Source organism: Onthophagus taurus, chromosome 1 (genome assembly GCF_036711975.1).
Source record: "Onthophagus taurus isolate NC chromosome 1, IU_Otau_3.0, whole genome shotgun sequence".
NCBI classification, from domain to species: Eukaryota; Metazoa; Arthropoda; class Insecta; order Coleoptera; family Scarabaeidae; genus Onthophagus; species Onthophagus taurus.
Window position 1 is genome coordinate 35878396 of NC_091966.1, and position 18139 is coordinate 35896534.

Genomic DNA, 18139 nt, shown 5'->3' on the forward strand with positions numbered 1-18139 from the left:
ATTCAGTAATTTTCGGTGATTAATTGGAATTAAAGGGTACTTACTACTTTTTATTAAACGGTTAAAAATCTACGATTTTGAAGTTCTTTCTGAAAGTTTGTTGCATTCGGAAATATTTCTTTCTTATCTCGAAGCGATTTTCAACGAAAGGCGTTTGGGTATATGGGTAGTTTGGGCATATTCAAGGCGTAAATGTCCCATTTATGGGAGAGATTGTGGATTCTTAGATAGAAATGTTTTTTTTTGTGGTATGAACGTGACCCACATTTATATTATTTAGACAAAAAAAAGTTTATTTTTAATTAAAGTGGGGTTGAAAAGTTTTAATCGAGAAAAATTTTCGTTTGGTTACTATTTCTTTTTCATTTTGAAAGTTTGGGAGAAGAGATCCGTTTCATTTTGAACAAATCCCCGGAGACATTTCAATGTTTTGATTAAATTCCTAATTAAATCTAAAAAAATATCCGTTGTGGTGATGGAAATGTTATTAAGAAAGTTTTGAGGTTTTTGTGTTTGAAAAAAGAATGGAAAGTATTATTATTTGTTCAATAAACAAGTGATTTTTTGATAGTTTTCGATTTAACTACTTGTAACACTTTTAAGCTAATTTTGATAATCATTTCGCACATTTCATCAAACTCTATGCTCCTTTTACTGTAATTAAGCAAAATATTATGATTTCAAACTAATCTTTGTAGAAATTATGGATCTTTATGATACAAAAAACCTCATTTTTGATGAATTTGTCTATTTTTTGATTTTGATTTCCATAACATTTTTATCTCAATTTTGTTAATAATTGCACATATTTTATTGAAATCTACATACTTTTTAAAGCAAATCCTGAAATTTTATCATTGCAACTCGATTTTGACAAGAGTTATGATTGTTTCCTAACCCAAATATCATTTTTGCATATGTTTCGCTTCAATTACTTATATCTTTTCTAAATTAATTTTGGTAATAATTTCGCATATGTCATCAAAATCTACGCTTTCTTTACTACAATTAAGCAAAATATTATGATTTCAATACGTTTTTTAAGAAGTTATGGATCTTTTTGAAGAAAGAACATGATTTTTTATGGATTTTCCTATTTATTGATTTTGTCACCCAGGATATTTTTATCTTAATTTTGATAGTAATTTCACACATTTCATTGGAATCTGTACACTTTTACATGCAAATTCTGAAAATTTTATCATTCCAACTCGATTTTTTAGAAAGTTTTGATTTTTCCTAACTCTAATATGTGATTTTTGAATTTCTTTCACTTTAATCACTTGTATCTCTTTTAAATTAATTTTAATAATTATTTCGAAGATTTCATCAAAATCTACGCCCTTTTTACTACAATTAAGGAAAATATTACGATTCCAAACAAACTTTTGAAGAAGTTATGGACCTTTACGACACAAAAAAACCTCATTTTTGATAAATTTACCTATTTTTTGATTTTCTCTCCCAAAACATTTTTATCTTAATTTTGATAATAATTTTAAATATTTTATTGGAATCTGCATAGTTTTTAATACAAATCCTGAAAATTTCATCATTCCAACTCGTTTTTTTTAAAAATTGTAATTTTTTTAACTTTAATATCTTGTTTTTGGGTATCTTTCGCTTTAATTAGTTGTATCTTTTTTAAATTAATTTTAATAATGATTTCGTACATTTCATCAGAATCTACGCTAATTTTACTACAATTATTGAAAATATTATAATTTTAAATCAATTTTTGAAGAAGTTATGAATCTTTATGACACAAAAAACTTCATTATTGATGAATTTGTCTATTTTTTGATTTTGTCTCCCTAAATCTCAATTTTGATAATAATTTTAAACATTTTATTGGAATCTGCATACGTTTTAAAACAAATCCTGAAAATTTCAGCATTCCAACTCGATTGTTCCAAGAGTTATGATTTTTCCTAACTTAAATATTTTGTTTCTGGATATCCTTCACTTTAATTACTTTTATCTTTTTTTAATTAATTTTAATAATGATTTCGTACATGTCATCAGAATCTACGGTCTTTTTGGGGTAATTAGGGAAAATATTATGATTTCAAATCAAGTTTTGAAGAAGTTATGGATCTTTATGACATAAAAAGCTTCATTTTTGATAAATTTGTTTACATTTTGATTTAGTCTCCCAGAACAATTTTATCTCAATTTTGTTAATAATTTCACACACTTTATTGGAATTTACATACTTTTTAAAGCAAATTCTGAAAATTTTATCATTCCAACTCGATTTCTTAGAAAGTTATGATTTTTCCTAACTCTAATATCTAATTTTTGAATTTCCTTCATTTTAATCACTTGTATCTCTCTTAAATTAATTTTAATAATTATTTCGGAGATTTCATCAAAATCTACGCCCTTTTTACTACAATTAAGGAATATATTACGATTCCAAACAAACTTTTGAAGAAGTTATGGATCTTTATGACACAAAAAACCTCATTTTTAACAAATTTGTCTATTTTTTGATTTTCTCTCCCAAAACATTTTTATCTTAATTTTTATTTATGAAAGTTTTTGACCAAAGTCATGTTACCATTCAGTATCATCACCAAATAAATTATAGATGTCACCAAAACTACTGAAAACGAAAACTATAAGGTGCAAGATAAATTGTACCAATAAATTTATACAATGACGGTGGGTGTCTCGAATTTCTTGCCGGGCATCCACAGCGGGATAATTTCAGTTTCTGTGGTGGTATCCCGCACAGAAGACACGAAATGTGATAAATCTTAGTCAGGACAATCCGCGGGACTTGGCGCGAAGGACCCAGTGGCGCTTAGACCTTTGCCAGAAGCACCTCTAAGGGCGCAAGCGCTTGAGGCAAAAACACCCCGACAGGACTCGTACAGAAGCCGACAGGATTTCGTATTAGTGCGTGTCGCCTCCTGCTCTATAAACGAACAAAGTTCGGTAACGCGTGTTAACAAGAGGTTTCGATCAACTTTCAGGTGACCATGGGTAAGAAAAATTCAAAACTAAAACAGGACACCATTGATAGACTCACGACAGCTACTTACTGTAAGTTATTAAATTTTTTTTTAATAAATTATTTCTACAATTCAAATTTTATTTTTAAATAAACAATTAAAAACTTGAACATATTTGAATCTAAACATTGTTGTAATTGTAATTTTAGTTTAAACATCAATGTCGGTTACGCGAATGTGAAATCGCACTGTTGAATTTTGCGATTTGTTGAAGTCTTCTTGGGTTGATTTAAGCGCGCGCGCTAAAATTACCTTTAACGTTAGAGAGCAAAGTTACGTAACGTTACGAAGGGCACTCACGTAATTGGGACGCTCGTGTTTCGCCACCCTTCGGATTCTCTTGTTTTCCATTGTGGTGGTTTCGGAGTGCGTCTCTCATATAAGATCCGCTCCAACGAAGAAGACGTTCCTCATCCAACGGTGGAGGAGTTGCAATTAGATGAACGGCTCGGGATTAACTTAATTAAGGTCTCAGCGGTTCTCTCAAACACCTATAATCCTTGATTACTAAATTACTACAAAAAAATAAATATTTTTTGGTGGATGCGCCGGGAACTTTTTTGATTATAATACACGAACTTGTTAGCGTTTATTACTTCAACAGGAAGAAACAATAAAAGCAATTTGCTTCTTTTCCCACATAGCATGCGGAATATTTTAACGAATTTCCCTGCATTGAGGCAATCTGTGCGGTTAAAATATGGAGCACCCTTTGTTTAATAAAAATCAATACTTAGTCTCAAATTTGTAACTCAAAAAAAGCAATTTTTTTCCAATTAAAATTGTTATTAAACTAGCAAATCCAATTAAAACATTTTAGCAGACGTAAATTTTAATCGAATTAACAACCATTAAAAGTTGAAATCTGAGGGGTGAAAAAAATATGAATGGTACTTCATCAAGCCGATCCATAAATTCAACTTCATTGCAGTTGCGTTACGATAAAGGATATTTACCCTCTTACCAAATGGCTTTCGAATTTACAATGCTAATTCGTGTAATTTATTGCGGTCGATATGTAGGTTGTATTTTTTGTCCAGGTTTGTTATCAGTCCGAATTCGACTGACTTTTCTGATACATTTTAATACAAATTTTAGTTACACACGTGTTTCGCATCGATCTTATTTTTTAATACTAAGCAGAAAAGTCTTAGTTAAACAATGTAACATATAATTTTTCCTCGTAATTTAAATGATATTATAAAAAGGTTATTTATAACCGAAAAAAAAATCCTGAATGGATGATAAGTGAAATAAGAAAATTGGATCAGATCCAAAGTTGATTAAAGGATAACTAGATATAGGTCAAATTCATCCCTTGCATTTGATCTGCGGTTTTGGTAAGCAAACTTTATTTTTAAAAAAGAGGCAGTGAAAATGTTCCGATTTTTTCTTTAAACAACTAAAAAATGTAACATATTCGAAATCAGACCGACCAAAATATTTTCACGAACCGGTTTAAGGTGGCGTCTAAACCACCCGTACAACGATGGCAACAAACCTCCCAGTAACAAACTTTTACCAGTAATTTCCTATCTACTTTTTTAGCCTAGAGATAGCGAAAAACTAAATGCACCATTAGGAAGCTTGATTCTTTCTCTATCTAAAACTGGGTCAAATTTAGCTATCTCGAAAAGACGAAAAGTTAATTTTTGAAGTGGCAATCCTACTTTCTTTCCTCACCAGCGTATTATACGTTGAAAAATAAGGAGACTTTGTGATTACATCACAAAGATAACGACACAGCTCGTCGTGACAGACAGTGGTACAGTCACAAATGGGACTTAACCAGAAACAGAAAAATCCATAACGTTAGTAGTTGTTGGCCAAAAACGTGGTTGTCATATAAGAAAGTTATTGACCCGAACTAGGTTTAAAAGTGGCTAAAACGTGTGAATGTAGTAGTTTTTGGACAAAAACGTACTTGTACAAACGAGCAATCGCTGTGTTATACACCAATAGAAAGAGCAGAACATTTTCAATAAAATAATTTTGGCAATGTGAAAAGATGACGAAGAATTGGTAGAATACGTTCATTCTTTGACTATTTATCCACCAGAGAATGCTTGAGGAGTTCAAACTGATGAAGATTCTGGAGAGGAGGATTCCACAAACCTAAATAATTTTCATTAAACACAACTTTAAGCGCCAGCTGATATAAACTTACGAAATGTTGATGGAAATGAGTAATGACGATTTTTCTTCGGACGACGAAATTCCTCTTATAGTCTTGGGTGTAAAGAAAGCAAGGGTAGAAGTACTTCAAAAAGGAAAACTTAAATGATAACCATTTGGAGGTCCTTGAATGAAACTAATCGTTTTGAAAATCAGGAAAATTTCCTCCTAAGAATAGAGAAATCAGAAATAAAAGCATCATAAGTGTGCTATTACGCTTAGAACCATATGAAAGAAACAGTCAAAATGTGTTTAAGTCTAAACCAATACCTCAAACTCAAAATAATTTGAATATGTTATGTCTTAATTTCATCTTGAAGACAATACTAAAGTAGAAGCAAGAGACGAATTTGCAAAGATGCGGCATTTAGACCAGCATTTCAACAAAAAAATGTAGAAAGTGGTATATAGGAGGAGATGCACTGAGTAGGATGATGCTATTAACGAATTGAACATCAACCTCAGGATTTATTGTATTCATGAATTAACGTTTTTTAGTTCCTATAAGTTAAAATAAATAGTAGACGTAATCGAATTTTTTAAACTTTGGGTAAGTTGTCAAAATTATACGCGCGCCAATCCTTATCTTATTATTAGCTAATTGGTAAGACATTTAGTCCTGCTTAATACCTCATTTGAAAGGTTATAAAACAGAGAAGATTTTAACATAATTTTTACGCCAAGTGTATTATTAAAATTTTGAAATAGACGCTCATAAAAAACCAGTTTGATTAAATGTATTAAATGTATATGTACAATTTTTTAATCTTTTCAACTTTGTAAAAGGCATATTTTTCTTAATCAATTGCAAATGAGCTCTATAATAATGCATTTCAATATTCACGTTTATGAGCCAGTCATCCTGTATATAACTTGAACGCTAACCTCTTAGAACGTCTACTCATAAACAGCTTCGAAATTCATACGGACATATGTAGGTTAAGATTACAAATTGGGCTCAAGTAAATTAATAAATAGTTGGACTGAAAGTAAAGTTATCATTTTGAATTGTGGTTACTTCGCGAATGTAAAAATAAACACGCTGGAGTTTATAAAAAATCTAGAGATAAAATTCATCCAGAGGGAAGCGAAGCGAGCGACGTTACCCCGTCGAGGTGTTCGTGGGGCATGATGCTATTCCACTACGCACGTACTTTATAAAGTTTTATTCCTTTGATAATATACAAGAAAATGAATAAAAAAGAGTTTCACTGTCGGTTAAATCGTGCAAGAAACACGGCCAAAATTACATGTAGATTATGTTAGGGTGTAATTTTACACAAAGTTTATTTCTATTAAAAATAATCTTTTTTTTTTAATTCAAAATTGGTTAGGTACGCAAATTAAATTTTACCTTTGATTGGCGATTCTTGTTTCCATTTAGGTTGATGTTTTATGGTTAACATTGGAGTATTGCAGTTTGGGAGATCTTTCATTTTTTCCCTCTATTGGCAGTACATAGTATTTTACAGGCAACATCTTGTCCTCTACCATCGATATAGTGTTCTGCCATCGATATCTAGTCTTCCACTAACAGTATCTAGTACTCTATCAGCGGTATTTAGTCTTCTCTCAGGAGTATCTACTCTTCAACCTGCAGTATTTAGACTTCTGCAAATAATAATATTAGTAGTATTATATCAGCAGTATCTAGTCTTCTATTCACAGTATCCAGCTCTCTACTAGTAGTATTTAGTCTTCCGCAAAAAGTATCTAGTTTTCTGCCACCTAATCTTTCACCAACAATATCTAGTCTTTTTTCAGCGATATCTAATCTTCAGCTAGCAGTATCAAGTCTTAATATAAACTTCCCAAGACAAAGTCTAAAAAACAAAATATAATTGTTCGTGGCATCGATTCTAACGTGTGGTCGATTTCCTCTTGGTGTATTGTCTCTAACAAACTGGAATTCGTACTGTAAAGTTAATAGCCTCTGCGGAGGAGATTCACCGTTCTATTTTGATGTAAATTGCAACATTAAGCAAAGTCGTAAAGAAAAAAATGCGCCAGCCAAAACGTTGTCGACGGCGTTGAGCTGTGGTAATACAAAATGTGGCGAATAAAATTACAGGTCGAAATTTCTAATTCTCCAATGAACAGTTGGATGAGTTACAGGATGAGTTTCGCTATCTAGGCATTAATCAATAATTGATCTATAACTGGATAATCGGATTTTTGTTACCATAATTTAAAGTTAGCAGTTGTCACACATATTTGTTTTTCTTCGCCTCCCGATTGTGTAGTTTCTCCTTGATAGTCGCACAAGATGGCGAATTTGTTCCGGCATAAGACCAATAATGGGTTCTCTGTCGATTTGGCTTAATTGGAGGTAATTTCCAGGTTGACGCACTCTAAGTATAATCACAACTTTAGACAAGCGAATAAAGCGAAACCAGGAGAGGACCTGATAAGACTGTTAGAAAAAATGGAAAGAAGCTCTCTGGTCCATAATCATGGTTTAGATCATTTGAACCATACGAATGATTTGTTGATGGCGATTTTTATATCAAAAAGTATATTCAGCGTTAACAGTCACACATTGTTGCCAGCCTATTAAGAGTTGTAAAGTATTTTGAACCTGTTATACTCACAGTGTTGACATTATATAGAAACTTAGTAGGTTTATGGTTGCCGAACTTTGAAAAAGGAATAGATCTGTTAGCAGAGAATGTTTTATCTCTCTTAATATGAATTAGTTAAAGTAATCAAAGACGAAATGGCACCTTAAAGAATTGTGGTTATAAAGAAATATGCTTTGAATATTTGCTTTGCTTATCAATTCCTGGTACTACCAGACTCTACCATTGGGTGTGAAAAAAAAATGTTGCGTTTCATAAAATCGTGTAGTCACTTTTGGAAACAAAACAATCGTTGTCTTAAAATTAAAACTCGAAATCTCTATTTTAAAATCCAGCCATTACGAGGTTCTATAATTCTCAACTGTTTTAGAATCCTTGATATCTAAAAATGAAACGTAGTAAATTTGCATCGTAACCTAGTTTATGATACTTTTCAGGGGTCTGTTAAGAATTTCCATATCCTTCCGAAATTTAATAGAACGATTCTCACACACGTGACCAAACCATGATCAATATCCGAATATCACGGACGTCTGCAAATTTCGTTAACTCGAAAACACGTCCAAGTTCCGCATTGCTACGTCGCTCTTCCGAAAAGTTCTTCTTATAGCCTTTGGTCGTTTTGGATTCCCCCTACACTGCTGGTGCTGACCCAGTAACCCTATCCTCGAGATGATATACTACAATACCCACACGGAATTTAATATATTCAATGAAATATTTCCTTTTTATATTCGAAGTAGAAAAAGTTGTTTTTTTTTGTTCAATAAGAAAAATAAATGGGGATAGATAAATATTTGTTGGGTTTAGTATCCAATGATCCAATTTTCCCAATGTATTTTTCTCGTAGGGAAGAATAAGATTCAGGGTAAAGTCGAGGGAACGTTGTTATGCAGATATACGGCCGGACAAAAGGTTTTCCTTTTCCGTGAACTGGCGTGTGTCCCTAAAACGCGAGGACTCCTCCAACAAATGAAAAGGAGGGCGTTTAGATTCGCGCCACCATTTGAATAATCGATCCTTTCCATGTATCGACAAACGATTCCTATGCAAATTTCAAGCCGATTTATCATTCCAACGAAACGGAATCCTTCCAAACAAATTACCAAAGTACCAAGCATTACAACTTTAAAGGGGTGCGCTTTTCATAACTGTACTAAATTTAGAATACACAAAAAAATCGAACTAAATCTAAATCGAAAATGATGTACAGAACTGTTAAGTTCCCCATCGTCATTTAATTTATCCTTTACTAAGCCCTTTCTCGTCTTAATTAATACCCATTTTCCAAGCTGTTTTGCTTAAATACCTTATAATTAGGACAGTTTCTCTCGAATGACGCAATTTTAACTGCTCGGAATTAAGGGGACGTTAAACGTAAGACCTCGGTTGTGAAAGACTGAAAGATGTCTCTTGCGCTGAAAGATCAAATTAATTGCCGCTTTCAACGATTAATTACACCATTAAGGAGTACACAATTTCTTGTCACCCGTATTGCTCTATTTTTTCAATTTCTTTACCTAACGCGCTAATTAATTAACTCCGAAAACCATTAATCTTCCTTTCTATAAACGTTTATGAATTAGGAGATATAAGAAAAATTATTCAATCAATTAGATAATTGCAGTTTAATCAAACTTTAATATTTTTGTTATGAAGTTTGCTATAATTTGATACTTTCAAATCTTACTTTTCTCCCATGTCAAAAGTTGGAGAATCAAAAACTGATAAATACTCAGTTATTTATCGTGAAAAATCCGGTTAAAGTAAGAATAAAGTAAACAGGAGCAAAGTTCAGAAAAGTTATTCAAACTGGTTTATTTATGGTATTTCGCATCCCTAGCCGTATCTGTTATAAACTTTTACCCGATTGACGGAAAATAAATTACCCCAGCAAGTCATCCCCGTGACCATTCGGTTGGACCGAGTTTGTTCGGTTGAATGATGAAGCTTTACGAATTCTTTGTCTTTCGGATTTCCCCAGATGCGACCGAAGTCATTAATTAACCATCGATTAACTTTGTTATATTATCAACTTTTCCTGATATCTATCGAAAGTTACGACAGAAAAATGGCCTATTGTTAGAATGAATTACGAGTTTAATTAAATCCGAGGGTGATTTTCGGATTTTCAATAAAGTCATGAATATATTAACACCAACGATTTGTTAAAATAAAAATGCCTGGATCGGTTTGGAAAAAAACGCGATTAAACTTTTAAATTTGAATGCTCGGGGCGAAGCACTTTCTAGCGCAAACAAAGTACCATTCCTCATCAATCAACCTTTGCCGCCCTCTACCGGGAACCCTTAGGGAAGTGCACTGAGGAAAAAGGAACAAAGAGGAAAGTGTGAAAAATTCTCTGATGAAAACTTTGTGAAGTTCCTCTTTATACCAAAAGTGCTTTAGTATACTTAAGGAGTAAATTTTTTTAACTAACACTTAAATGCGTTAGTTGAACAACGCTTCGTTTACAGGCAAAACGAAACAAAATCATAATTTATGAATTATAATCGCAAAACTTTTTCAAAGGGAGAGCTAAAAACTTTCTTTAGTTGCTTCTTCCGTTTTGTATTACAAGGAAGTTGTAGCCGTCGTATTTCATGTTAATAATGAAACTTGCCACAACTATTTTAAGGGAAGCGCTTTCAAAGCTGCAAAGTGAAACGTGGTTTGGATTGAAACATCAAGGATTGAGAAATTTGTAAATAGTTTAACTATCATGTGAGGGATGTTGCACCCCTTTAACATAAATTAGGTTTCAACATGAAATTTATGTTTGACATTGAAATTTAATTAAATTCCCAAACTTAATTGTAAAATTTAATTGCTTTAAAATATTTACTAATTATTAATTTTACTTGTAAATTTATAAATGGTGTAAATTTGCTTTTAATTCTCCTACAATTTGGATCTTGTGTTTTAGATAAACATAAACAAATACAAATTTAAAATCTGAAATCATTTTCCACCAATACAGGATGGTGTAGAGCATCTTTCTTGATATTGTTCTTATGGAAATAAATTTGGCCATCCTCCGATAATGCTGCTTGTTTCTGGAAAAGAATTTTTGTTTGGTGAAAATCTATTTTATAAAGACGTTCTGAATGGCAATGCTCTACGGCTACTAATGATTGATTTTTCCCAATTTTCTTTGTTCCATATTGTACTTCCAATACTTGTAAGACAATCTGTAGATTATTGGCCCTTTGACAGTCCTATTAACGGAGAAAGTTTGTGCTTTGCTGAAGACAGATGGAATCAGTGGTTGACTACTTCTGCTGCTTCTTCTCTTTCTTGGACTGTAGGTTGTCCCTCGGTGTATTCTTTTGGAGTACTTTCTTTAGAAGTCAAGTTCTTCATTCTTGAAATTTTCCCCTTCGCATAATGTAGCGTTTTTGAAAAAGTGCGAATTATACACATCTTTTGATGTAGGTATTGTAGATGATTGTGTGTAATGAAGCTTGTGTGAAGTGTTCCTTGGTAATTGAAATGAGAAATTGTTGCTGCTTGTATTTTTCTTCCTCCATGACACTTAATCATTGGGTAGTGGCTGTTTAAATGATGAAACCACAAAGGTGTCATCCACGAAGTGTAGCCATAACTTTGTTTTTCAAGAACTGGTTTCTAAAGCCGCTTCTTCAAACAGTTCCTTATAGAACTTAACGATGACTGGTGATAACGGAGATCTTATCACTGGTTTCTCATTTTGCTCTTATAACTCACCTTTCTAGCTTAAGTAAGTCGGTGATAGGCAAAACTACAAGTTTTAGGACGTACCTTGGCAATCCCTCGAAATAGAAATCGTGTGTCCTCCATAGTATCTTTTACCAATTTATTTTCTAAGATTCAGGGAAATAGTGTCAGTTATTGGGTTGGCAACTAAGTTACCGTCCTGTTTTTTAATTTTAATGTTCCCCATATCATTAAATATTTAATAATGTCTTAAATGATTTGAAAGAGGGTGTTTTATTCTACTGTAATCTATGTTATTTATTTGTGCAAATATAATATAGCTGAAAGAATCGTGACTGGTAGTCAAGTTCAAAAATGAAGACGCATCTTGTTCTAGTTGTCCAGTTGAGTTCGATGAAGAGCGATTACATCAAATTTTGCACGAAAATCCTTTTCAGACGAAAACGCAATTGGCAGAGGAAATGGAATTCTTCTACACTATTATAGAGAGATCTTGCTATAGATCTTCACTCGATAGGAAAGGAAGTGTGACGATGCGTATTCGTATTCCCGTCAATACGGCGAAAACATTTTTTCTGCAGAGAGGATAACTATTTCAGATTTTTCTTCTATACCACATTCCAGAAGAGCTTTTGCGCAAGCAAAAAAGCGATTTTTCAACTATCAAGTTGGACTTTACTGGAGTGGCTGTTTTTAACACTCTTGCAATGTCTTCACGGATGTTTTCCACGTTTGTATATCTCATCTTGTGAATATCTGCCTCTACTTCACATGAAATTACTTTTTTGTACTGGAATTGAAGCTACCGCTAAATTCAATATTTTAGCTAGCACCATCGTTTGCTACACGGATAGACCATCCTTCTTCCTTATCTGTATTCGCCATAGCTTTTCGGTTCTTCTAGAACACTCATTCTGTCTTAATGAGTGTCATCTTAATCACAATCTATGGTTATCCTATCAACTTGGTCCCAGCCCTGCCTGCGTATACTCAACTGTAGGTGTATTAGAATAACCTGCCAATATAAAGCTCCAAAAGATGTATTGGGGACTGTACTGAATAAAGGTTCTTCTTCAGTTTAATATGATAAGTACCTATACATATACACTCGTTGTATAAGTAGCTAGTTTTGGTATCCTTAAAGCACATTATTTTCAATTCATATCTGTCATAGCTGTTAGACATATGATCCAATTCTATACCAATCTTGGCAATTTTGAATAAACTGTTCGAATACCACTAATATTGTGACCTTTTTTGCGTCGATTGCGATCTTTGAGCTGTAAAGATCTTTGACCTTTTATTTATCCATACTTAATGTTATTTTCTAAATACCGAAACTAAATAGTAAAAATTCTCTACAAAATTCTTCATGTTATCTCTCATTATACATATAAAAAATTTATGTACTAGAAAAATGAAAAAGTGCAATGAGGATTAAACTAATTACACCTACAAAAAACTTTTTGTGGGGCTTTTGATGTCCTCGTTCCGTAATTTAAGGTTGTTTTGCTTCCGCAGTCTTCTACATTATTTCTTTAACTTTTTGTATAATAACCGTTAGATAAAAGTTACATCTTTTATTTAAACACATATACTCTATTCTTTTTATGTAGTATTTGGGTGAAATGAGAGCATCACCCCGAGTTATGAAGGTTGAATGTTGTTGCAAAAACATGTTTTCGGAACGTAAACTGATATTCAGGTCAACGGGTTACAGAGAATAATTATCCCCTATTTTGATCTACAATCTTGCTATAATTCAAAATTAAAATTGACTCTAAAACAAACTTTTCGCTATAATTGTAAACCATTTTTGATGAGATTTTAAATGAAACTAATTCTTATTTTTACGCTCAAAGTGACAATATATCATTTATTTAGCCTCTACTGTTTTATCAACTCTATTTCATCATCAACTACAATCGATACGTTGCAGCCGACCATTTAAGAATGACTTATTGCATTATTGATGACAAGTTTGATGCATCGAAAAGTCAGATTTGAAATATTGTGCTTAATTTGGCTGAAAAATATTGATAGCTGAAATGGTTAACATTTCTAAGGATAAAACTCCTTTGCAAAATGAATTGTATAGAGGTGTTAAAAGTCAGAACATCTTGCTATCATTGTTTTTGTTTTTGCTGGAAAATTAATTATTCAAATGACCATTCCAGAAGGAGTTATTAAAGAAAAGCTTACTTAATTTCCATTTTGACGTATTAACTTTTGCGCAAAATGGTTCAAATCTTTTCTTATCGAAGAGTTAGGATGTTCTACCATTGAACTTGTGTATGGTTCAATTGCATGGAAATCATTGAGACATAACTGTAACACAACTTGCTTTGTTAGACCACTTTTATACATCATCTTACATTTCGCCTTTATGAATCTATTCTTTGCGGACTTGAAATTGTTATTGTTACGTGAACATGTAATATCGTATATGAAAAGGTAATTTCTTTTAAACATATCGTTTTTGAAAACCGATAGAAAACAACGGTTATCGTCACATTTAGTACGGATCGTTCGGTAACGTACGGCCATAACGTGAAAACGACGTTTCCCCGTTAAATTTATTCGCGTTACGGTTTCGGCGGAAACTGTTTTCGGTTTGTGCCGATTTGCATAGAGAACGAGCGAGAGCAAACCAAACGTGATCTATTCGCGGGTCGACGTTTAATAAAGTTTTCGGCCAACGGGATCGAGGTGGACCCGTATTTTGCCCAACGCGCAACATATGTGTATCGAACCCGAACTTCATGGGTCTCGGTACATTAGCCCAGACATTATGTGACATACGTTGGACAGTGAAAAATGTTATTACAACCGAAAGCGACTCGTCATCTAGTTACGTTCGGTGATTCTTTTTTATCATTCGAATGGGATTGTCGTATTTTCTGTATATTATGGCATGGAAAACGGAAATGTGGGTTGTGAAAATTTCAAAACATATAAATCAATTTATGTTTCACCCGAATAAATTGCTTGTTTTATTTATAAGCTTCATAAATTGTAACAATTTTTAAAAACCAATTTGAAGAACCAATTAAAATTTTTAATTTGCACTTTAAATAATTTAAATGCATACAAATTCGGACAGCTATCCACATCGTTGCGTTCAGTCTAAGTGGCTTTGTATTTATACCAACGACGGTAGAATCTAAGAGGACTGCTACATCTCGGGAACAGGTGCATAGCTCGAAGGCCCGTTCGTGACGTCACGAATGAGTAGCTAACTACTGTTTCATACTTTGAATTAGCAAATGCTTAATTATTCCAGTCGTGTTTTATAATGTTGTTAGTTTGAGGCTCAAGGTTTATAATATAAAATAAAGATCTTGATTGAGTTTAGCCATGCGTCTCTTAACCCTTGCACGTCCAAAATAATTTAACAAGCATGGACGACCTTAACGACTCAGTTTAGACCCATGCATCGTGGCCATCTACGATTTGTGTTAAGGCGTTAAAAGATATCGTACATGATATATATTATTAAACTATAACTATAGTAAAACTTCGTATAAAAAGGAACTCAAATATTCTTAATAATAAGTCATATTATAAAAATGCTTCTTGTTATTCTCCATTTTCATCTTGCTTACAGTGTGTACAGAGTGGTTCAAATTCGATGTCCGAATAGCCTAACTCGGAAATTATAAGAGTTAGAAAAAAAGTAGCTTCCATGTCATGATCTCGTTTTTCGAGAAACTGCTAATGTCGAAAACCTCATAACGCTATCGTCTTTTGTTTGTCCCCTAGAGACCAAAATTGAAAATATCGTAAAACCAGCAAGTGCAATTATCTTCGTCATTATTCTAGGTGGAGTATTATAACTAAGACATTATATGGACACTTTTTTACAGAGAATTTGATGATGTAGACAAAAAAATTTTTTCGGTTTTAGATTTTGAGATATCATGACAATTTTCATTTTTTTAAATGGAAACAACCACTGATTATTCGCTTATTATATTCTTTATTTTTTTCTAATTACAAAAATATAGGGTTCGAACGGTCTATTTCTTATTGTTTTAGAATAAAGCTAAAAACAAACTTTTTTTATAAAATTTCCATCTAGTGTCGTCGACGAAATTAAATTTACAGTTTCCTGTAAATTACGGTACTATAACTAAAAATTATTCTACTAAAAATTTATATAAAATTTACTTTATTTTCTAATATGTAACATTCTAACATGTTAAACTTTTCGTAATTTTCATAATCCATCTTAAAAAACAGGATTTTTAAAGTGACACTTCAGAAAATTTTTGAATACAAACAAATGTTGCTATGTTTATTTGAATTCAAAAAAAACGTATGGCGCCATCTATCAATAATTTATTAAGTCATTTAAGAATAATATTAAATATTAATAAAAAATGTGAAATAATGCAATCTATTCCAACTTTTGTATAATTACATATATAAATTAAATAGTTCAACAAATATATTTGTTTCAAATATCAGAAATATGTTTTTTTAATTTTTAATTTATAGTACCGTAATTTATAGGAAACTGTAAATTTAATTTTTTGGAAGACACTAAAAGAAAAGTTAATTTTTTGCTTTATTCTAAAACAATAACAAATAGACCTGTTAAACCTATTTTTGTAATCAGAAAAAAATAACGAATTTATTAAGCGAATAATCAGTGGTTGTTTCCATTTAAAAAAACGAACATTGTGATAATATCACAAAATCTAAAACCGAAAAAATTTTTTTGACTACGTCATCAAATTCTCTGTAAAAAAGTGTCCATATAATGTCTTAGTTATAATACTCCAACTATAATAATAACCAAGATAATTGCGCTTGCTGGTTTTACGATATTTTCAATTTTAGCCTCTAGCGGAAAAACAAAAGACGATAGCGCTATGAGGTTTTCGGCATTAGCAGTTTCTCGAAAAACGAGATCATGACATGTAAGCTACTTTTTTTCTAACTCTTATAGTTTCCGAGCTAGCCTATTCGGACATCGAATTTGAACCACCCTGTACAATTAACATTTACTATTTTTGTACTATGTACATACAGTAGACTTAAATTTACAACAGGTTTATGATATGCTTTAAGCCATTTCTTCAACATTAACGATATTGTCTCTATTTTTGAGTTGCTGATGGTTCAGGTCACCGGTATCATATTTTTCTTTCTGTACTTTCAATTGCAATTTTTACACTATTTGGTATCCCTTTGGTATTTGATGGTCTTCGATTTATTCCTGGTTGCATAAATAACATGCCTAATTCCTGTAATAACATTTTCCTATTTTTTTGGCAGAAACATTTCCAGCTAAATCAGCACTTTTTTATTCCAAATAAACGCATTGTATACCGCAATGTCCAAATAACTCATAAACAATGTAAATTCCCATCTTCTAGTAGTTCTGCGGCAACTATATTCGCGAATGAGATTGTCCAAGAGATCAACTCCACTCTTTTATTAAATGTATCACAAATTTCTTTGGTTTGGTTATATACGAAAGTAAAGTTATCTCCTTTGTAAATAAGGATAATAATAAGGGTTTTTGGCAAACCCTTAGCAAACATTCGGGTTTAGCCATCTTAAGAGACGTACGGCTAAACCCAAATGTTTCTAGTTCTAGGTTTAGGGTTCTTCTTCTTCTAATGGTGCTGCAACGCGCTCCGAGCCTTGGTCTCCTTCAGTTTCTTTCCCCAGTCATCTCTATCCATAGCTGCTCTCTTCCAGTTCCTGATGACGAGGATACTTTTGGCGTCCTCCTCCTCCTCATCCTGCCATCTCTTTCTGGGTCTTTCCGCTGACCTGCGTTGGTCTCTTTTAGATTCGAGTACTCTTTTAGACGTTCTCATCTTCTCCATTCGGACCACGTGACCAGCTCAACGGAGGCTTTGTATTCTGACGAAAACGGATATAGGCATCTCTTTATACATTTCGTACAATTCGCGATTGTACCTGGATCTCTATTCCCCATCTTCTAGCTTTAGATCAAATATTCTTCTTAGGATTTTCATTTCAAATACGCTTATATAGTTTGTCATTTTCTTGATGAGAACCCAGACTTCGCACTGATATGTTAATATTTTCCTTAGAATACTTTTATATAAACGTATTTTATTGTTGTAAATATATGGAGAAGGCAAAATATGCTTTATTTGCCTGTATAATCGTTCTTCGGAGTTCCGGTTCCTCGCTACCATCCTTTGATTGTTTGACCCCCAGATATGTGAAGTCATTAACTCTTTCCAGGTTAGTATCCTCGATGGTTAGATTTTGCAGCGTTCTGCCTAAACGTGTTTGGATTAAAACTTTGGTTTTCTTTGAAAGATTTAGTAAAATTATCTAGCGCTGAATAACAACTAAAACTAGAACTAATACTAGACCTAGAACTAGAAACATTGGGTTTTAGCTGTACGTCTCTTAAGACTATAGTTCTAATTATAGTGTTAGTTCTACTTTTAGTTATATCGTGGTTTTAGTGTAATTTCAATTTTGAACTTTTAAGATTAATTTGATTTAAAATTCATTTCGTAATTCCTATAAACATGGTCAGTACGATTTAAAGAAGTTTTCTCATTTCTACTCAACGCTCCTAACTTAAAAATGAGATTTCTATGTCTCACTTTTTTAAATAAAATTTCTTGCAAAAATAGATCTTAAAATTTCTATTTTAGGCATAATTTCTAG

At 32.4% G+C, this 18139-nt stretch overlaps 1 protein-coding gene across 2 annotated transcripts in view; it reads left to right on the plus strand.

Moving 5' to 3' along the window:
- The first annotated feature begins 2796 nt into the window (after positions 1–2796).
- LOC111421146 (frequenin-2) overlaps positions 2797–18139 on the plus strand; it is an 85183-nt gene continuing 69840 nt past the window's right edge. For both annotated transcript variants that reach the window (XR_011642208.1, XM_023054289.2), the window contains exon 1: positions 2797–3051. Coding sequence is in view for 1 of the 2 variants with exons in the window: in XM_023054289.2 (XP_022910057.1) it covers positions 2988–3051 (64 nt within the window). In the remaining variant the exon portion in view is untranslated. The remainder of the gene's footprint in view (positions 3052–18139) is intronic.